This window comes from Mustelus asterias, chromosome 20 (assembly GCF_964213995.1).
Source record: "Mustelus asterias chromosome 20, sMusAst1.hap1.1, whole genome shotgun sequence".
Taxonomy (NCBI): domain Eukaryota; kingdom Metazoa; phylum Chordata; class Chondrichthyes; order Carcharhiniformes; family Triakidae; genus Mustelus; species Mustelus asterias.
Genome location: NC_135820.1, coordinates 53,066,237 through 53,089,349, shown reverse-complemented (window position 1 = coordinate 53,089,349; position 23,113 = coordinate 53,066,237). Strand labels below are relative to the sequence as shown.

The window sequence follows — 23,113 nt, the reverse complement described above, 5'->3', positions numbered from 1 at the left end:
CTTCAGTAAGGCCTTTGACAAGGTCCCTCATGGCAGACTGGTGGAGAAGGTGAAGTCGCATGGGATCAGAGGTGAGCTGGCAAGGTGGATACAGAACTGGCTCGGTCATAGAAGACAGAGGGTAGCAGTGGAAAGGTGCGTTTCTGAATGAAGGGCTGTGACAAGTGGCGTTCCTCAGGGATCAGTGCTGGGACCGTTGCTGTTTGTAATATATATATAAATGATTTGAAGGAAAATGTAACTGGTTTGATTAGTAACTTTGCGGACGACCCAAAGGTTGGTGGATTTGCGGATAGCAATGAGGGCCATCAGAGGATACAGCATTATATAGATCGGTTGGAGGCTTGGGCAGAGAGATGGCAGATGGACTTTAATCCAGACAAATGTGAGGTAATAATTTTGGAAGGTCTAATACAGATAGGAAATACACAGTAAATGGCAGAACCCTTAAGAGTATTGATAGGCAGAGGGATCTGGGTGTACAGGTACATAGGTTACTTAAAGTGGCAATGCAGAGGTGGAGAAGGTAGTCGAGAAAACATACGGCATGCTTACCTTCATCGGCCAGGGCATTGAGTCTAAAAATTGGCAAGTCACGTTGCAGCTTTATAGATCCTTAATTAGGCCGCACTTGGAATATAGTGTTCAATTCTGGTCGCCCCACTATCAGAGGGATGTGGAGACTTTGGAGAGGGTACAGAAAAGATTTACCAGGATGCTGCCTGGTATGGAGGACATTAGCTATGAGGGGAGGTTGGAGAAACTTGGTTTGTTCTCACTGGAACGACGGAGGCTGAGGGGCAACCTGATAGAAGTTTACAAGATTGAGGGGCATGGACAGAGTGGATAGTCAAAGCTTTTTCCCAGGGTGGAAGAGTCAATTACTAGGGGGCATAAATTTAAGGTGAGAGGGGCAAGGTTTAAAGGGGATGTACGAGGCAAGTTTTTTTACACCGAAGGTGGTGGGTGCCTGAAACTCGCTGGCGGGGGAGGTAGTGGAAGCAGATACGATAGTGTCTTTTAAGGGGCATCTGGACAAATACATGAATAGGCTGAGAATAGAGGGATATGGTCCCCGGAAGAGTAGGGGGTTTTAGTTCAGTCGGGCAGCATGGTCGGTGCAGGCTTGGAGGGTCGAAGGGCCTGTTCCTGTAATTTTCTTTGCCCTTTGTTCTTTCTTTGTTCTTTAATTTACTGTTGAGAAGCGTGAAGATATTTGGGTGAAACTTACCATTATTTTGCTCAAACAGGCAGCAAAACTTGGAAGTCAGGCAACACAAAAGGTACTGTTCATTTATTTAATTTTGTTGCGTATTCTTTGTCAGATGTTGCCAGGTGTAGCCGAATTGGTTTAGTACCAAAGTTAACAGGATCTAGCAGACAAAAAAAACAATGGCATCTAGATTTTCTGTTTCAAGTTGGACAGCCTCTCAAATGTGATCAACATTACGGCATTGAGCATTTTCATGTTTTTGGTAGGGGAGGGAACTTGTGCATTCCTAAATGGTGCTTGTTCTATCCTTGTTGCTTTCTTGCTGGATAAAGGTTTGGGGCTACAAGCAGCAGCAAGAGCCGGTAAAGTGCCTGTTTTCTGTGCATGTCAGATTGTTTACCAGCAATGGTGTTCATTAATTGTGTGGCATCAGCATCCTCCTTTTACTTTGGTCAACATCGCTTTGATTTCATAAATCTCATGTAGGTACTAATTTTTCAGGAACTGATTTTGAACCGTAATTTGCGCAAGTAATACGTGTTTATCAGGTGTTTTGGAGCATATGGTAGCAGCCTTTATTATTTCTGAGCAGTGGTCCATCGCTTTCGTTTTGCAGTCTGGCAAAAGGACTGCTAGTGTTAACATCTGTTAGTGTAAAGGTCCCCATTACTTTTTCTCGCATCCTTCCCTCAATTTCCTATATTGTATTCCAGATTCATGTCATTAGGTAATAGGTGACATCCAGTATACTGTACATGAAAATATAGAAAAGGCGTTGGACCAAATGAGCATATTGTTTTATCATCTTTTCTGTCCTGAAGGCAGTTGTAGATGTTTGGGAAGAGATTTGGCTAACAGTACTATTAACCGCACTTTGTGTTGGTCTGGAACTTGAGTTTTGGCAGGCTATTTGACCTCTTCAATCATCTGATCCTTTTCGCACCATGACCATACAGGATATACTACCAGCAGAATCTCTGCATAACAATTTATGATTGTTAGTAACACTTTCTGTTTAAAGTGAGAATTATTGAGACAATTCCCTGCTGTTTAGAATTATAATTGCTCACCAATAGGTCCTTTCTAAAATTAAAATATTTCTGTAACAAAAACATACAAACATTGTTTTCCAGACACGCACAATCTTCCCTGCCTTTGTGGAAGACCTTTTTAGAGCTTTATTACAGCTTTATTACTGATTTAGATAGAAAGCTTCAAAGGTCATAGAGGCTGAGTAATTGCAAAAGTTAATGGCTTACAAATGTGATTACAAACTAGTACAGAAATTCCCTTCAACAGTGGAAGTTTAGCTAACTGGTCAACAATTTTTGTTAAATGAGTTTGGAGGTTATCCAGTAAAATTTTACTTTGAGCCCTGGGGTAAAATTCTACTTTGATGGAAATGGAAAACCAGCAGTTGTGAATTGGCCATCCCTCCATTCATTCCGCCTGACATGTATGCATGTAACATATATTTGATCTGCTCTTGCCCATTTTGCATCCCCATCAAAGTTGAACTTGCCTTATTGTATTTAAGACATTGCTGCACTGAAAATGAAACTTTGAACAAAATGTCCTCTGAACCTTTTAGAATTTTAAAAAGCTTTGACAATGCAACATAGACCTTTCACACAGCCACTAGGAAGAGACCTTTAGAATTTAGACTCAGCTGAAATGGAATTAGATTGTATGCCTGACTGAACTACAAACAGCAGTATGTCCTGCTTGTGTTTCATGTATGAAGTAAAATTCACAATGTGGTGAAATAGATGTCTCACTGAAGCCTTGCCTGCTATGTCATGAGCGCCTGTTGTATTGACGTTGTTGTGTCCTGTCTGCATGTACTGTGGTTCATGCTGAAGCTGAGGCAATTGTGTTCTTGAGCTATTTGCTTGCTGCATGTTTGACATATACAAGATGTACACCTTTCGTTACTGATAAATTCTTTTCTTGCTTTTAAATAGGCTACAGAGTTAGGTCACACAATTAATGAGAGTGTCATCAAACCTGCTCAGGACAAGGTAACATAGTCCTGCTTATGGAGCTCATGCTAATAATCAGTACATTAGTATGTACATTAATTACTTGAAATAAGTGGACATCAATTTTCCCAATCAAGTGCTATATATATAATAATGTACATATGATATACTCTGACACAAGCCAATTGTGGTTCAGATTTTGCTGCAGTGTCATCTGTCATTAGTTAGACTTGCCTCCGCACCCTTCAACTCAAAAGATTTTTGCCCTCTAAGTTGCTGAAGGTTTGAGCTGCTAATGACACAGCGAGGGAAACGGTGTCTGAGACCTGAGGTTGGCACCCAACCAGCAGGGTATCTCAATCAATGAGATTTAAGATTGGGAAATTTAATAGGGAAAGACTAAGAAGGAGGAAAATTTAATGTTAAATCAAGTATAGAAAAGCGTGAAAGAAAGGTTGGATTAAGAAAGTGAAAAATAAGACACTAAAGAAAAGTATGAAAAAAGTTAAAATTTGCCATGTTGAAAATCTAAAATAATTTGCAAACTAACTTATTTAATGAATTTTAATGCCAGTGAAATAGATTGGTATTAATGACTAACATGGTTACATGTAATCAAATGGTATTTGTGCTTTTAATTACTAACCCTAAATATTTGTAGTGAGTGTAGTTTATATCCACGATGCAAATAATAACTTCATATCATTCAATGCATGCCAGTTATGAGGCAGGCAGTGAACTGCCACAAAGCTAACATCTCAAACATCAACTTTTAAGAAAAGAAAGATCTGCAATTATATGGCCTCTTTCACAAACACAGGATACCTCAAATCACTTTTTCCAGCCAATGTTGTCACTATTGTAATGTAGGAAACATAGCTGCCAATTTGCACACTGGAAGCTTCAGCTAACAGCAATGTGATAATAAAATAACCTGCTTTTGAGATGCTTATTGAGGCATAAATATTGACTCGAATACTGGGGACAGCTCCCCTGCTTCTCTTCCAAATACTGCCATGGGAACTTTTATGCATACTTGGGAGGGCAGATAGGGCTTCAGTTGAAGGTCTCATTTAAAAGATGGCAGCACTCAGTACTGCACTGGAGTGCCAGCGTTAACTTTTCTGTTCAAATCTTGGAATGGGACTTGAATCCATAACCTGATATCTCAGATGCGAATGCTACTGACTGACAACCATAGCTATGAATATTTGCTTTGAACTGCGCACCTGACCTTCACCTGAAGTAGATAAAGCCATTTGCCCATAAATAACAGGGATATCTTCACAGCAAAATCTGACCCATTATCTGCATTGATTTGGCGTAGGTTTTTTATCTGTGCATTTCACAGTTTAGAATTTATTAGCTATAAAAATATTTTTCATTTTTGAGTATTGGATTTTGGAGTAGCTTCAAAAATTAAAAGTTTTAAACACTGAAGTTCTTTACTTTAGAACTAATGTTGTGAAATCATCTATAATAAAGTGTATTGAAAAGGCAAATTAATAAAAGTTACAACATTTGTCATTGCTTTTAGCATTTATTTTAGTGGTATTTTTGCTTATGAGCACATTCAAAAATTTTTGAGCAGTTTTGGAATTTGTATTCTGTTTTTAATTGAATATTCTAAGCCTCGTTCTATAAGCAGATTATTATGGTTCCATTCCATAAGGATACCTAAATAAACCTAATATGTGATACTTATTTCACAAATTATAAATTCCACTTTCATTACTTTCATTTGTACCTAGAATGACAGCACCAATTAAACTGTTTTTCAGAAAATTTATATGGTTTCGCTGTTGCTTAAATGCACATTGCTTCCATGGCAGTTTGTACTAGTGTACACTTTGTCATTTAATATTCCATTTATATTAGAATGTACAGCAGAGACATAGTACATTTGATTTATCAATGGGTACTGTTTCCATGTCCTTCCTATAATGAGGTGTCAAAAACGGCACACTATGTTCCGAGTTAAAGTCTGATTAAAGTCTCGATTTTCAAGTTTAACATTGCTCCATTGCTTTCGTATTCTGTGCCTCTAGATGCAAAAAAAACATTTTTATTTATTTCCATTGCCATCTTGTGCGCATATATGCATGATGTTCTTTTACTCCTCTATGTTTAAATTCTTTCCATTTAAAGTGTATTCCTTTTCACAAGGTATTCTTCCAAAATTCCACTTCTGATATTTCTGCATTGAACTGCATCGGCTACTTATCTGCTCATTCTGCTAGCCTATCTATTTACTATTCCAATCTTGATAATGTTTTTCACAATTTGCCATACTCTCTTCTCCCCACACATTTGACACAAATAATTATCATTCTTCCCTCAAGTCTTGAATCCTGATTATGCATATAGCAAATAAAACCGAAGGCTCAACACTGATCCCTGCAGAGCATCATTCAGCATACCTTTTCATTCAAAGAATTTCATTTTACCTTTATTTTTACATTTTGCCCTCCCAGGATTTTCTTTTGTTCATTTGGCCACATTCCCCTTCATTCCAAGTGCCATTATCTTTGCCATGAATCTTTTATGTGGTATCTTATCAAATGTTGTTGTAGATTGCTTCCAGTGTAATTGGTGTCACAGTATCACTTGGTCACCTGTTTACCAAAATTATCCCAGTCTGTGGCTTGATAGTATGGAAATCACATTGCTGGCTATCCAGTTAATCCAATGATTTAGTTCCCCATCAGCCAGCATTTTGGTGGCCCATTAACCTTTCCTATCAATGGAATGGTGTCCCTTGAGATAGAAAATCAAACAAGATTCAGCAGTGCTGCTTTTTTTTTGGAGATGTATACATCCCAGGTAATGTCTGCATCCCAAGCTAGCATCTTTTGAATGGAGAAGGGAAATCCCTGTTCCAGCCTGACGCTAGCACTAATTGCACCATCTGATATAGCTAACAATTTCCTTTTTGCCCTTTGTTTTGTGTAGCGGATTTTATCACCTAATATCTTAGTATGTTTTCTTTTAAGAAGTAAAAAAAGTGATATTATTGAAAGCTAACAACTTAATTTTCTGTTTTTCTTTGCCTGAAGGCACTGATTTATGCTGGGATACAATTCCATTGCTGCTCATGGCTTTCTAGTATCTTTTCTAAGTGGTCATTTTTTAAGTCTCATGTCTCAATTGAGACAATTACTGCCAACTGACTATTTAACTGGAAACTGACTGAGCCTCATCATCCCTGACCTCTCCTGCACCATGTCCAGATTTGTATCTGTTGCACATTGAAGTTATAAGTCTGATGACTGACGGCTGAAGATGAATATCAGTTTCTAATACATATCCTTTAATGGAAGCTTTATGTTTGCCTCTGTTCTTTAGTCATCACCTCATCATTAGCAGACATTCTCTGAGCCACATAGGCTCTATGCTCTAGAATTTTCTGCCTGCCTTTTCCCCTTGAACCCATCTATATGACCAAGCTTTGTTACACATCCTGATATCTTTGGCTCAATGTCCGTTTATTTCTGGTTGTGCTTTCGGACATTTTTCTTTGTTCAAAACACTAAAGCTGTATTGTTATGAAGTAAGTAAAGACACCATCATCCCAGATGACCATAGGCTGCTCTCTCTCTTAAAGGGATTGGTGATTGCCCCTGATTGGTGGTGATTTAAGCCTGAGGATCACCACACCTCAGGCGATGGGGCAAGGTTGAGAAGGGGGGGGGGGCCCTTCATGAATAACCTCAGCCGTATGGGAATTGAACCGATGCTGTTGGCACCACTTTGCATCACTAACCAGCTGTCTAGCCAACTGAGCTATAACCAGTTATATTCCCACTTTCAAAGAAGGATTGGAAATGTAGCCTCTTCCCATATAAAAAGAAAGTAACCACTTTAAAAAAAAAAGTACTCCTTTATTTCTGCCTCTTCAACATTGAAACGGGTAATTCAATCTTTGGCTCTATAAATTGGCGTGTCATTTGCAAAGCTTAATTAATTGGAGGTATTTTTACATACACAGGTGAAAGATGGAAAATTCTTAGATGATGTGACCATTGGTGTGTCACAGATTGCTAATAAGGTATGCAGAAGGATGCAACTGGTCATGTCTCAAAGCCAGCCTTCATATTTTGTACAACTGTTACTAGAAACTTAGGAATAAAGATGGATTGAAGGCCATTTTCTTAAAACAAATGTTTGAATTCCTTACTTAAGCAATACAAAACTAAATTTTATTCGGCAAAAAAATCCCCAAGTTCTAGAAATCATGACTGTCATTTGGGTTTGACACTTACTAACCTATTAATAACTAAAATGATTTAATATAAAATTGTATTAGTTTGCATTTATACCGCAATTGTGGTGTTGATATAAACCTGTTGTGCAAATAGTGTGAGGTTCAACCTAACTCCAGAGTGAAATAGACTGAAACTCCTTCCCAAATCTGGATTTATGTTATAACTTTAGCAAAAGTGCTAAGCAAAACCACTTCACATTGCAATTTACATCAAAGTTGTTGTGTAAATGCTGTTTTAACAGCACAGTTGATAGATATGGAGGCTGCCTTATTGTGACCAGACAAACTTTTCTGATTGGTGCTAATTTGTTTTCCTTTCGTTTTGCTACCATTGGTAATTGATGATGTGGTGAGTGTCAATATTGAAAAGTGATTTGTTAATCAAAATTTCAGAGGCAACCAATACATTATTTTAAAATTAGTTGTCTCACTCAGAGCCAGTAATTAAGGTTGTAGCTATTCTTAAAATGTGTATAGTTCTGGAATAATTTTGAAATGTAATATGTAATCAAATATATTGTTTATTAAGTAAAACTAGCTATTACTATTGATAACAGTAATCAAATAGCCATTTGCTATTGTAGGAGAGAGGCTAGTCTCCTTAAAATGAACCAGAGTCTGAATTTTAATAATGTACAGGAATATCATGTGGATTTGCTTTATATCAGTGTCAATTGTTAATGTCAGCAATGGTATTTTCTAGACTTAAGACCCAGAAAGCCAATAGCTATCATTAGACAGACTAATTTGTGTATGTGTATATGATTATGGTGAAAGTATACATGTTTTAAAATATCTGTTAATGTGAAAGATGTTTCACTTTTTTATTACCATCCATAGGTACAGGGAGTGACTGTAAAAGGATGGCAAGATGTCAGTTCTTTCTTTACCAATAAGGAATTTGAAACAGCTGCCTCTGAAAGGTAATGTACAATTAACTGCACCAAATCTTAATGCACGGTCACATTTCTACAACTCAATGTTTTGATACATCGTTATGTTTTTTAAAAAAAATCCAAAGTTTGTATATAGCAAAATTGTTCTCTGGTATTCTCTGGATGGTTTTGCCGTAGTAACTGATAGTAACTACTTGAATTGTTGTCTTAGGCCTAGCCAATATGCAGAGCTTCCTCTTTTTAAAAAAAAATGTTGTTTTTTAATTGATTGGATATCTTACTGATTCTAATCAGCATAATATTCTTCATGCATAGCTTTTAGGTTTGCTTCAGTGAAATTGTGTGCATTTAAGGTAAAATCGCATTTCGCAATATAAAAATTTGCATAAATTTTTCCCCTCATTGGTAATACATGAGCTTTTTTGTCCTCTCCCAGTTAAGGATCATTTAAAAGAAATGCAAGAATTTTGCCATTTTGGGATCATGAGAAAAAAATTGTTATCTATGGTTTGTGCATTTATATTGAAGCTTTGTAGCATTGACGTACTGTCAGGGCATTCAGCTTTTTAATTGGTTCTAAAATCATCCTCTTCTGTTCCTGAAGCAGGGCTACAGGACCAACATGATACCCCTGACTCTGAATTAGGTGAATGATTGAACTATTGTAGAATTTATCACTCTTTAATGGGATGTTTATGTGTAACATTCTCTAATGCAATAAAAATAGAATGTTAATGCACACTTTTCTCGGACGTACTTCTGAAATCTTCTTTAAAAGGTGCCGCTTGTATTGCAATTGTCCATTTTTCAAATACCCAATCATTTCTAAAGTTTTGGTATATTCTGTCCAACAGCCAGCCAGTTGGAGGAAGTTACCAGAACAGAGGAGTTGAAGATGGCTTCTGGGACAGTTTTGGTCAGGATGGGAATTCTAAGACGAAGATGGCCCCAAGTGCTGGTGTTTGGGGCTCAGGTGAAAAGAATGACGATACCTGGGGCACAGAGAACAACACGATAAAGCAAACCAACCATAGCAATGCCTGGGACAACTGGGACGATAACTGGGCTGCAGGTGGGGAAAGCAAGAATAAAAAGTCACCGAAAAAAGAAAGTGGAGGAACTATGGATGATGGATGGGACAACCAAAATTGGTAGCTTGGGAAAGTGCCTGACGGTGAAAGGACCTGCAGTTCACTTTGCTTTTCTTTGCTTCGTTGCTGTAGTAAACCAGTTTGTATTCCTGTCTATAAAGAATCAATGTTTCAGAAATCTATTTTTCTTTCTGGAAGCTGGTTCCATGCATATTTCACCAATAAAAGAAGTCTTCACAATGAACCATCAGTATTGTAACCAGAACATTACCCCTTTACAGTGTGTACTTGAGTTCAACTGTACTATTTTTACTCTGAATGCATTGACAAATACATTTTTCTATTTAAGGGAATATAATTTTTCCATTAATTCACCACTGATTTGTTCTTTATGTGTACATAAATGCTCATTGAAACCTGCAGGGTATCATGGAGAAAAATGTAAAGTAAATAGTGCAGTGATTAATTTTACCTCAGGTTTTCTTTCAAAAATACAACAAACGTAGTATTTACTGCATGTGCTGTATTGTATCTGTCTTCAGCTTTATGTGCAATTGTACAGGGCAGGTAGATTTTCAAATTCGTAGTGTTTTTGGTGTGATTATTATAGGTTTGGTATCTAGTTGATTGAAATAAAACTAGATTATTAATTTAAAATTGATCTATTCATAACTGTTTACTAACTTTTCTCCCCTTTCACTTCACATGCCTTACAAACCAATATATAAGCTTGAAGATACTGTTTCCAGTATTAGCAAACAAATACTCATTACATTTGTGTAACATTCCACCATCTAATTTCTTAACGCTAGTTGGTTAAAACTTCACTAAAGTAATGGATGAGGGAATAAATGAGTATATTACATATTCATCTGCTAATGTTGAAAGTAGTCCTTTTGAGCTTATGTCAATTTTAAAAGTATTTTATTTGGATAATTTTAATGACCGTTGTTGTCAAACTGGCACAGATGTGTTCTGTTTTAACTTACGGCACTGTGACATCTATAAAAACAAACTTTTTATTTGTTTAAAATTCAAAAGTGAAATGTTTTCTCTGGTCTCAGATTTTAATTTTCAGAAGTATAAGATGTATAAGTGTGGTGGCATTTCTTGTGTCTGGTCTGCTGCTGCCTCCAAAACCCAGCCCCAAACATTCCAATTGCATATAGTGTGGGTATATTATGAATAAGTGATCTTTCTGTAATGGATCTTTTGACAAAGTATGTGCAATATTTCTGAGCATGAGCAACAAGCTAGTGTGTTCTCATTTCTGTACCTTGGGGATGATTGAGCTTTTGTGCCCTAAAAGCTACCATGGAAGTTTTTGCTGCCGTGAATGGACGTCTGAAAATATGTATAGCAACTTAGATGTTGCTAATTACTTTGCACCCATTTTTGAGTGTGATTGCTTATTTGATGATGTATGACAATAAAGCAGGTGAAAATGGCTGAAATTTTATTTTGTTTAATTGCATGGAAATATTAACTTCCCAGTTTACTTTAAAACTTCATTCTGCGATTAAACTTTACATTTTGACATCCTGATGTATTTTTTGAACATTTTTCAGAATGTAAGTGATGGATAGGGGAGTTGTTTCTGGCCAATGTTTATTCAACATCACAGGGACAGATTTTGCGGTCATCATCACATTGTTGTTTGTGGGCGTTTGCTGTGCGCATATTTGATGCCACATTTCTTGCATTGCAATACACTTGGAAAATTCTTCATTACCAATAACACACTTTGGAACATCTGATCGTCATTAAAAACACCATATAAATGCAAGTTTTTATTAACCCCAAACAACTTTCAAAACTAATTGCAGCTATTGATTCACTGTCAAACCTCATTTTCCGTCTTTCCTACAACCTTTTTGCTTTGCTAAAATCCATTTAAAGAACTCATTCCAGTTCCAATGAAGGATCTAAATCCAAAACGTTGGTTTTTGCAGATGATGCATCAATGATAGCAAATTTATTAAATGAAGAGGAGGTATTTTGAGAACTTGGCCTTACTTATAATTATGTTTGTTATCCATAACGTTCTTCTCTGTATTATAAAAATGACCATTGTGATTCTTCAGGGTAACTCTACTGCATTAGATGCTTTAACAGAGAACCTGCTTCTTATCCTCTACTGCTGTCACTCTTTAATTGATCAACAGGTGGTGCACTTTTTCCAAATCACTTTTTCTTCATCCCAAAGGAATAAAAGTTACATGTCGGGAATCTGTGCTCTGCTTAATGGCTTTTAGTATGACTAAGATTGGAATCCAATTGTGTGAAGGTTCTTCAAAGTCACTGTATTTTGTCATTCTATAAAACAAAATGTTGGGTGCTGTTGGTTTGCTGTGCCACCTTGAATATTATTGATATTGAAATTTATATTTTACTTAATTTGGTGGCTAATATGGTATTGGTATACTAGAATCAGCCAAAAACACTTATTGACTTTGAGATATTGCAAGTCACTTTTTCCAGCCTCAAGTCCCAACCCAAGTGCCTTCCTGTTCATTTAATGACCTCCGAGTTAACAATGAGCAACCTTTTTTCTACTGAGAGTAGGGATATTTCTATCCAGTGCTTGGATTTAGCAACTCCATAATTATTAGACTTAAGTTTCCAAAATTATATTTCTGAGATTTCTTAAATCTCCAGAACAAAGAACAATACAGCACAGGAACAGGCGCTTCGGCCCTCCAAGCCCACGCCGCTCCCTGGTCCAAACTAGACCATTCTTTTGTATCCCTTCATTCCCACTCTGTTCGTGTGGCTAAAGTTTTGAAGGAAATGTTTTCAGAATGGCAGTGACTGCTGTCTTTAAGCTTCACAGAAAATCGAATGTTTTGTGGTGTCTTGAGTTGCTGATTGAACATTTGTGCAATTAGCAACCTGTGTAATACTGGAAGCCTGTACTGCATAGCTGACTCAGGTAACCATGTAGCATAAGTTATACCCGATGGTGGGTGTTGGTACATGATCGAAAATTGAACAGCAGATTCTTGAGTAACAATTTGGAGGAAATCATTAGAGGAAATGGATAGAAAATTAGATATGACTTCCCTCCGTTCAATCTCCTCGGTTGGTGGCAACATAGGTTTGGGTTTCTTTTCCACGAGGATACGGGTGGGATTTACCACACAACTGTGGCGGCAGAAGGTGGCTCGCCACTGGAAGGCAGTGGGATCATCTGGTCCTGCCTTTGTCAATGGTGTGTCCTGTTGAATGCACTGCCAACTGTTGTGAAACACATAGTGGGAGTGTGCCGTCGGCAGGTGCAGAAGATCCTGCAGGCGTGAACGGCTGTATTACAAAAGTTTCTTGTAGTCCTTCGGTGATGTGATTAAATGAGATCCATGGCAGCCAGTTTCGTAATGGAAATGGACCAAATCATCTGAAGCAGGATAATCATCTTGCATTTCCCATTACTGGCCTATGTCCTTTCCAGATCGGATTGTATTAAACTATTTAAGCGGTGAGCAATAAGGATCCAATTAAACATGGTGTTCCTGATTTCAGGAAAGAGAATTTCTTAACCTCCTAAACCTGAGAAAAATGATAACACAGCATCCACCCCCCCCCCACACGCACACACGCAGGTATCAGAAATACGGGGAGGTAGAGTCCGATTTTTTTTTAAATTGTAAAAGAATATATGAGTAAATGTCCTTTGCTCTTGAGGCGTAGATTTTAAACACTGCAGTTGATTTGAGTTAGCTGAATGCGGTCAGATGTAGAAGATGTTGCAATTATTAGATCTTGGGTCACTGGTAGGTTTTTGGTAAAGTTGGCTTTATTCCAAAAGAGAGTAACCATCAGCTTGTTTCCTCTGCTGAAGACTTTCTTGACACCGCCTGTGTCACTGACAGTCTCTCTCTAATGGCTGGGCAACCTTCCTTGAAATACTTTGTCCATTGTGTATTTCCAAGAGATTTTGAGTGTCTGCCTGTAGCAGCCATTGTTTCAATATTCAGTACTTTGCATTTTTGATGTCTTCCTTAGACAGTTACGAGTTTCAATGGGTATCTGGATTATAGGAACTATCTTTCTTCACACTCCATAAAGGGTGATTTGTTTGTTTCTCACCTTCACCTTGGAATATGACCTTGCATTTTTAAGCAGTTTGCTCTGTTTCAGTTTCAAATTGCAAAATTTCCAGTTAGGTGAAAGTTGAAAAATCATAATTTCAAAAATGAAGGGGCATTGACTCATGACAGACTGAAGTGCATGTGTAGAAAAATCATAAAGGAAAGTAACTAAGTAAATTCTGCGTTTCTGTATAAGTTTTTTCATATTTATTTTATCTTACTTTAATTTTTAATCCCATAATTTTCTTTTGTCAAGCACAGAGTCCTGCACAAATCACCCAATCTCCACACTGAACACCTTGCCACTGATGTTTCACAGTGGTACCTAAGTGGTTGGCATTTTCTTGTTGGCCTTTTTGTATGTTTGTTTGCTTTTATGGGGACTACTTTTTTGGTGTCTTTTTTCAATTTCTGATAACTCTTCCCTTTTTTCAATTTGTGTGTTTTTGTTTTTATTCAATTGGAGAGAGTAAGCGAGGAGTAATTTTGTTCAGAGGAAGAATAACAAATGGTGGTGGTGAGGGGGAGTAAATTAGGGGTGAAGTTGTATGTGGAAAAGGAAGTTATAGTGACTATAGGTCTGGATTTGTAATTAGGTTGAGCCTGGACCCCAGGAGGTGGGAAGAAATATATTGGAGGTTGTAAGGGAGATGGTAGGCAAGGTGGAGAAGATGCCCACTGCTGTTAAAACTGGTCCTGCTCTATTGAAGGAACTACACCTGAAACTTCAAACCTGCTTTCTTGCTCAAGATCTTAATCTGTTATGTTGCTTCAACAAATATCAGAAATTGAGGGTAAGCTCAGGGCTAATAGCAATGAGTAATATCAGTACTGAAAAAGTATTAGAGAAACTTAAGGGACTGAATCCAACTAATTGCCAAGAACTGAAGACTCTTCCTTCCTAAGCTTCTAAAAGAGATTGTAGCAGAGATGGTGGAGGCACTGGTTATGGTTTTCCAAAATTCTCCAGATTCTAGAATGATCCCAATGATTTGGAAAATAGCAAGTGGAACTCCGTGGTAGAGAAAACTAAACTACAGGGCAGTTAGCCCAACATCAGTTGTCAGAAAAATGGTGGAATCTATTATTGCAGAACTATTAACAACACTGAGAAAATCTTTGTAAAATCAACGTGGTTGAGAGGAAAATTGTGTTTGACAAAACAAATTTGGGTATGAGGATGTAACTAGTAGGGTAGTTAAAGGGGAACAAATACATGTAAATATATTTTGATTTCCAAAAGGCATTTGATAAGGTGCCACCCAGGGTTAACACACAAAGTAAGGACTTGTGAGATTGGGGCTAATATATAAACTTGGAAAAAAGAATGGTTAATGGGTAGGAAACAAAGAGCAGGGAGTACCACAGGGATCAATTCTGGAGCCTCAGCTCTTTACAATCTAGATTAATAGCTCAGACAAAAAGACAGAAAATAATGTATCTAAGTTTGCTGATGATATACAGCTCATAACTATATACAGATCCAAAGTATGGGTGCTGGCTCCTTTCAGACTGTATACACAGTCTACCATCAAGTGACTCACTCCCTTGTACCGTGGTTTGTACTGTTCTCCAATCCTGCTTTAACCCTCGCTCTGCCCGAGTACCCTTATACAGCAAATTGTACAGGGCTCTGGTAAGACCACACGTGGAATACTGTGCACGGTTTTGGTCTACATATTTAAGGGAGGATATACCTGCTTCGAGGTGGTGTGAAGGTTCATTAGATTGGTTCATAGCATGAGGGTTGTCCTTTTAATAAGAGGCTGTGTAAATTGTGTCTGTATTCCCTGGAGTTTAAAACAATGAGAGCTGATATCGTCAAAATGTACAAGATTCTGAAGAGACTTGACAGGGTAGACTAAGTGGTTGTTTACCCCCCCCCCCACAGTTGGGTAACCTAAAACACAAGAACACAGTCTCCGATGAGGGGGCCAATGATTTAAAACTGAGCTGAGAGAACTTTTCACAAGGGTTGTGGATCTTTTGAATTCTGGACCCCAAAGTGTTGTGCAAGCTCCATCATTGATTATATTTGAGACGCATGATGGACAGACCAGGGAATCTAAGGGTATTTGGAGTGGACAGGAAAGTGGAGTTGAGGCTGAGAATCAGTGATGATCGTGTTGAATGGCAGAGCAGCCTCAATTGGCCATGTGGTCTACCCCTCCTATTATGTTCCAGTTTCTTCTCCGATTTCCAGCTTTTGCAGTTTGTATTTTAGCACGAATTTTGTTACCACTAGGTGGCATTTCAATCAGTGTGAGCAATATTTTCTGAGAAATGCAAGTTGTAAATTCACCTTCCCCTGTCATTTAGTTGTGATGATGTGGAGATGCCGGCGTTGGACTGGGGTAAACACAGTAAGAAGTTTAACAACACCAGGTTAAAGTCCAACAGGTTTATTTGGTAGCAAAAGCCACACAAGCTTTCGAAGCTCTAAGCCCCTTCTTCAGGTGAGTGGGAATTCTGTTCACAAACAGAGCTTATAAAGACACAGACTCAATTTACATGAATAATGGTTGGAATGCGAATACTTACAACTAATCAAGTCTTTAAGAAACAAAACAATGGGAGTGGAGGGAGCAGCAAGACAGGCTAAAAAGATGTGTATTGTCTCCAGACAAGACAGCCAGTGAAACTCTGCAGGTCCACGCAACTGTGGGAGTTACAAATAGTGTGACATGAACCCAATATCCCGGTTGAGGCCGTCCTCATGTGTGCGGAACTTGGCTATCAGTTTCTGCTCAGCGACTCTGCGCTGTCATGTGTCGCAACGACAGCGCAGAGTCGCTGAGCAGAAACTGATAGCCAAGTTCCGCACACATGAGGACGGCCTCAACCGGGATATTGGGTTCATGTCACACTATTTGTAACTCCCACAGTTGCGTGGACCTGCAGAGTTTCACTGGCAGAGTTTCACTGGCTGTCTTGTCTGGAGACAATACACATCTTTTTAGCCTGTCTTGATGCTCTCTCCACTCCCATTGTTTTGTTTCTTAAAGACTTGATTAGTTGTAAGTATTCGCATTCCAACCATTATTCATGTAAATTGAGTCTGTGTCTTTATAAGCTCTGTTTGTGAACAGAATTCCCACTCACCTGAAGAAGGGGCTTAGAGCTTCGAAAGCTTGTGTGGCTTTTGCTACCAAATAAACCTGTTGGACTTTAACCTGGTGTTGTTAAACTTCTTACTGTATTTAGTTGTGACACATATATCAAAAGGGCATTACTTTGATTTTCTTAATCAAGCTATGTTGTACCAGAGATACTATCAATGGGGTAAATATTTGTAGAGATATCATTTATAAAGAATTGTGTCAGTCTCCTGGATTAATCTACATTATGCAATCATTTAAATTGAGTAGCAATAATGGTTGTATTTGTCAGCTGTACAGTATATGCATTAAAAGTGCTGGTTATAGGGGATGGAGGGGTATGCTATACATGAAACTAATAATACATATGTCTCATGGTTTAATTTTTATCGTCAATTTGCACTCTGAAGTACCACCTCCTTGAAATCTAGTGCTGCTTTATATCTGAATCATTGAACCGCAATTGGAATGAATTTTTTAGACTGATTTCTCAGTTTTGGAGACAGAAACAAGATTGCCCAATCTCATTTGTACATTCAGCCCGACATTATGATTGTACATTTTCAACTGTTTGACAATACTTCCAAAACAATCGGTGCAGACTCGATGGGCCGAATGGCCTCCTTCTACACTGTATGATTCTATGAATTTCTGCAAAATTGAACTTGCACTGTATTATAAATGACCCGACACATGCCATGAAAACAGTTAACCTAATTAGAATCAATAATCGTTCCAAATCCTCATCGCATGCAGCTTTGCTGTGAATGCTGCAGTCATCATTGCTCGGAAGTCAAGGTTTCTTCTTCGAAATACTTACAGAATGGACTTTTCCCTGATGAAATGTCCATTTTAAATAATGGCAGAATTTTTTTCAGGTTCATTGATAGAGCTGTAGGTCAGTGTTGCCCAATATGTTAACACTAGTCCCATGGGTAATTTAGAACCTAGAAGTGGATAATTACACTTTTGGTTAGTAAGCAAAGAAATGCCATTGGGCATGTGATCTGAATACTCATTCACATAGTGTCTTTATGTGTACTTTAACCTCATTCTGCATTTATTGATAGAATGCGAAGTCAAAAAGCAGTGTGATTGAGTGTTTTTAGATTCTTATAAGCATTTTACCTCCTTGGTTACTGAAAGTTGGTAGATGTCTGTTAAGTAAATACCAAGTAAATGTACATATCAAGTACATCAATTTGTAAAAATATAAATACATTGGTAAATATTATTTATTCATTGGTGGGACATGGGTGTCGCTGGCTGGCCAGCATTTATTGCCCATTCTTAGTTGCCCTTGATCTGAGTGGTTTAGGAGGCCATTTCAAGGGCAGTTGAGAGTCATCCACATTGCTGTGGCTCTGGAGTCACATGTAAGCCAGACCAGGTAAGGACGGCAGATTTCCTTCCTCAAAGGGGCAGCAGGTAGGTTTTTCTGACGATCGACAATGGTTTCAATGGTGGCAGTAGATTCTTAATTCCAGATGAATTCAAATTCCATCATCTGCCACGCTGGGAGTTGAACCCATGTCCCCAGGACATTAGCTGAATTTCTGGATTAATAGTCTAGAACTACATGTAACTAAAACTATGTCATCAAAGCTACATCTGGGGCTAGTCAGCAATTTCTGGTGGGCAATACTGTTGTAGGTGAAATTATGTTAATATATATGTAAAAGATTAATATTTCAGAAAAACAGGAGTTCATTGTTGTCAGTGTTGGAACCTTGGTTTAATTAGGATGAAAGGCTCACTTTACTGGCTGAGAGAAGCATGTGCAAAATTAATCTGCTCCCATCCCAGCCCAGTTCTTAGGGATTCACACCACCAATGCCTCTACCATCTCAAGAGGCTAAGGAAATTTGGCATGTCTATTGTGACTCTCTCCAATTTTTACAGATGCACCACAGAAAGCATTCTTTCTGGATGTATCACCAGCTCCTGCTCTGACCAAGACCGCAAGAAACCACAAAGGGTTGTGAATATAACCCAGCTCATCACGCAAACCAGCCCTCCTTCCATTGACTCCATCTACACTTCACACTGCCTCAGAAAAGCAGCCAGCATAATTAAGGACCCCATGCACCACGGACATACTCTCTTCCACTTTCTTCCATTGGGAGAAAGATACAAATGTCTGAGGTCATGTAATATCAGACTTTTGAATGGACTTACCATATATTAAGTTGCTGTTTCTCTACACTCTAGCTGTGACAGTAATACTACATTCTGCACCCTCTGCTTGCCTTCTCCCCTATGTACTCTATGAATAGTATGGCCGGAATTCTCCCATTGCGCCCGCCACTGGAATTCTGGGGGATGGGGGGGGGAGGATTGGGGGGGAGGATTGGGGGGGGGGGGATAATTGGGGGGGGGATTGGGGGGTGGGGATTGGGGGGATGTGTGGGATGGGGATGTGGGATGTGGGGGGGGGTGGGATGGGGGGGGGTGAGATGGGGGGGAGGGGGGTGGGATTGGGGGGGGGGAGTGGTAAGGGGGGGGGAGTGGTGGGTGGTGGGGGTAGACCATGTAAAGGTCCAATGAATTCAGGTGGGAATTTCCGGTTTTCAGGCAAGCGCGGCTGGAGAATCCCGCCCTATGTTTTGTCTGTATAGTGCTCAAGAAACAATATTTTTCACTGGATACCAATACATGTGACAATAATAAATCAAATCAAATTAAAAAACACAAAATTGTCCACAATTTGGCAAGTTACTGAGATAACAGAAGATGGCTGCTGATGAAAGTGAAGAGGAGACAATTTTTTCACTGCAGTAGGCGGTGTTCTTCTGAAGGTAAGATCAGAGCATCTTGTGTAAGCTGAAGGATACTTTAGTTGGCATTTGCCGACACGGTACCTGTCTGGCCATGGCCACAAGCTCTGCCATGTTTTTTTAAAATAGTCATTCTGGTCAATAGTTTTGTTCAATGTTGAAAGGTTCAATGCACAATATTATTGCTGAAAAAGGGAACATGCTGTTGAAGCTTTATGTCTTCCATCCTTGGGACAGATTCATAAGAATTCCAAATCTCAAAAGGAACAAGTGTTTATACTGCATGAGAAGAGGGTATTGATTGGTTGGCAAGTAGATACCTGGTCTAAGTGTTGCTGTAGTGCATGGATCACACTTCTTTCATTGAATCTGGGTTGGTCATCTGAAGTAAGGATCTATCAGGCCATGAAGTTACAGATTGTGATGGCATAAAATTTTGTCACTGCTGATGACCCAGTCCACCTCCATGAAGGACAGACTTTGAACTAGAAGATCTGTTCTTAGCCTATTCCATACAGCATGGTAGTAGTGTCACATGACATAATGGAGGGTGTCATTTGAGGAAAATGCATCCTGTTCTCTGATTATTGGGTGTTCACTCTTTTTGTTTTGGGACAAATACATCTGTGATAGGTAGACGGGCGAGGACAAACTCAAGTATGCTATTCCCTCATGTTGATGGAAGCCCATTCTGGGGGCCATGTCCTTCAGGATTTTGCCAAATTGGTCAATGACTGAGAAACTTTTTTTCCCCTGGACATCTAGAGTACACTCTTAGCTCGTACTGTTCTCCAAGTGATCTCCATTATGGTAGAGTACTAATTCAACAACTGAGGGAGGGCAATAGGTGTAAATCAGTAGTAGATGTTTGACTGAAAGCCATAAGACATCATGAGATCCAAAGTCATCTTGAGGATTTCAGGACTTCCTTCCTTCCTGTCCACCAACTCTAAGTACACCTTATATTTTTTTATTCATTCGTGGGGCATGAGCGCCGCTGGCTGTCCAGCATTTATTGCCCATCCCTAGTTGCCTTTAGAGGGCAGTTGGGAGTCAACCACATTGCTGTGGCTCTGGAGTTGCATGTGGGCCAGACCAGGTAAGGATGATTTCCTTCCCTAAAGGGCATTAATGAACCAGATGGGTTTATCTGACAATCAGCAATGGTTTCATGGTCATCAGTAGATTTTGTTTTATTGAATTCAAATTCCACCACCTGTGGGATTTGAACTCGGGTCCCCAGAACATCAGCTGAGTTTCTGGATTAATAGTCTAGTGATAATACCACTGGGCCATCTCCTCCCTGCTTGCTCTGTCAAGTCTAAAGTTTTAATGTGGAGATATTCAGCCTCTGATCTTCAGGTAAGCGTTCTCCAAGGCGGCCTTCATGACACACGACAGCGCAGAGTCGCTGAGCAGAAACTGATAGCCAGGTTCCGCACATATGAGGACGGCCTAAACTGGGATGTTGGATTTATGTCACATTATCAGTAACCCCCACAGCTTGCCTCCTGGACTTGCAGGCTGTCCTGTCTGGAGACAATACACATCTCTTTAACCTGTGCTTAATGCTCCCTCCACCCACATTGTCTGTATCTTTAAGATCTGGCTGGCTGTAGGGATTCGCATTCTAATCAGTATTCTGTAACTTGATTTTTGTGTCTCTGTGCCCTGTTTGAGAGCACATTTCCACTCCATCTGACGAAGGAGCAGTGCTCCGAAAGCTAATGGTGTTTGCTACCAAATAAACCTGTTGGACTTTAACCTGGTGTTGTTAAAACTCTTACTGAAGTCTAAAGTTTGTCATGCTAATACCACATTCTTAGAATTCATTTTGTTATTGTTGTATTGTTGCCTTTTTTTAGTCTCTTATTTATACGGATAATTTTTAAAGATTGTATGGGACAAGACCCTTTGTCCCACACAATCTCAGAACCAACATATAAATAATTTGAAAAGCCTCGGCTGGATTTCTATCCCTGTGACTGCCAATACAAGTTTTACTATCAAGATTTGAGAAGGAATTGGAAGCAGAGGTGTATCTTCATATCACTGCTGATCAGCAGGAAACCTCTGTGCCAATAAATTATTTATGTATTCATTAAAATTTAGAGCGTTGCAGGTCTCAATGATAAGTCATTTAAATTGGCCCTGCAACAAGTGTCAAATATAGGGGCTATGTTTATCCATAATTTCAAAATTTCATTCTCAGGAATAAAATGTCTAGATTAGTTGAAATGTTCTGGAGGATGTTCTACATTTAGCATGCCTCCTTTGTTTTCTTTTTCTATGTTCCTATCACATTTTTATGCTTGTGGTGTAACTAAATATTTGATGGTACGGTGTTGGAACCTGGGTTCTAAATTTGTGGGTTGCCCCTGATTTCATGAGGTCTATTCTCTATGTAGCTTTTTATCAAGTGAGGTCTGTCTAAATTGTGGCTGCTTATGGCTTCAAGAGAACCAGTGTGGACAATTCACTGCTCTCATCTGCAAGACGCGCCAACGGATGCAGTTGTTAATACAATAGTTTTCCAGTCTAATGTTCCTGGGAAACTCTCTTTCCTGATGCAATGGAGTAGAAGGGGATGGGGACATATTTCAACACGTCTCCTGCTCCTTTATGTTGCTGAGGGTGTTCCAGTCTTGCTACAGAGTTGGTGTGCTTGTGAATTTGTGAACAAAAGCTCATGAATGTAGCCCAATCCATCACGCAAACCAGCTTCCCATCCATTGACTCTGTCTACACTTCCCACTGCCTTGGAAAAGCAGCCAGCATAGTTAAGGACCCCACGTACCCTGGACATTCTCTCTTCCACCTTCTTCCGTCGGGAAAAAGATACAAAAGTCTGAGGTCACGTACCAACCGACTCAAGAACAGCTTCTTCCCTGCTGCCATCAGACTTTTGAATGGACCGCCTATCTTGCATTAAGTTGATCTTTCTCCACACCCTAGCTATGACTGTAACACTACATTCTGCAGTCTCTTGTTTCCTTCTCTATGAATAATATGCTCTGTCTGCACAGCGCGCAAGAAACAATACTTTTCACTGTATGTTAATACATGTGACAATAATAAATCAAATCAAATCAAAAAGAATTTAGAGGTTGCAAGCAAATAGAAGACATGATAATGAGATTGGGGGGGAGTAGCATTGAACTTCAATCTCATTTTCTTCCAACATTGGCAACACGCTCTGAGAGGCTTCCGAAAGATAATAGTTCCCTGATTGGAGAAGGGCCAAGAAAGTACATCCAGTTTTCTTTCTGGGTTAGAGATCAGAGGTGGAGGTCTTCTGGTTGCTGTCTTTTGGGAAAACAGTCAGGAGGTCCCAATGCTGGCAGCCATTGCTGCTCAGGTCTGCAGTAATGGTTGCATTTCCACACTTGATGCCAAGAGCAAGATCAGGTGACCATCCTGTATCTGAGGTGAGTTGGGCTGAAGCTAGACCTGAACGTCAGACTATACTGTGCTCAATGTGGCTGGTGGCCAGGCACAGTGGAAGGTGGGCAAGGGGGTTTTGAGGGGGGGGGGCGGTGGAAGAGAATTGTATCTAAGCTATTTTGGCCACTACCGTCCTAGCTCATTGTCCTATTAACCCTTAGAGCACTGGTGAGAGATTAATGTCTAGAAGATACAAAAAAAATGAGGATGCCATCTTGTCAATCTTCTGAATATCTGGCTTTCAAATAGCTGAAATATGT

The 23,113-nt window shown here is 39.2% G+C and overlaps 1 protein-coding gene across 3 annotated transcripts in view; it reads left to right on the top strand.

Annotated features, from left to right (window-relative positions):
* Nucleotides 1–10,990, top strand: part of arfgap1 (ADP-ribosylation factor GTPase activating protein 1) — a 39,700-nt gene extending 28,710 nt beyond the window's left edge. For 2 of the 3 annotated variants that reach the window (XM_078236546.1, XM_078236547.1), the window contains exons 10-14: nucleotides 1,251–1,283; nucleotides 3,178–3,234; nucleotides 7,184–7,243; nucleotides 8,300–8,382; nucleotides 9,210–10,983. In XM_078236546.1, coding sequence (XP_078092672.1) covers nucleotides 1,251–1,283; nucleotides 3,178–3,234; nucleotides 7,184–7,243; nucleotides 8,300–8,382; nucleotides 9,210–9,510 — 534 coding nt within the window. In that variant the 3' untranslated portion in view covers nucleotides 9,511–10,983. Of the gene's footprint in view, nucleotides 1–1,250; nucleotides 1,284–3,177; nucleotides 3,235–7,183; nucleotides 7,244–8,299; nucleotides 8,383–9,209 lie in introns of all 3 variants that reach the window. The other variant, XM_078236548.1, reaches the window with a different exon arrangement.
* Nucleotides 10,991–23,113: the final 12,123 nt, after the last annotated feature.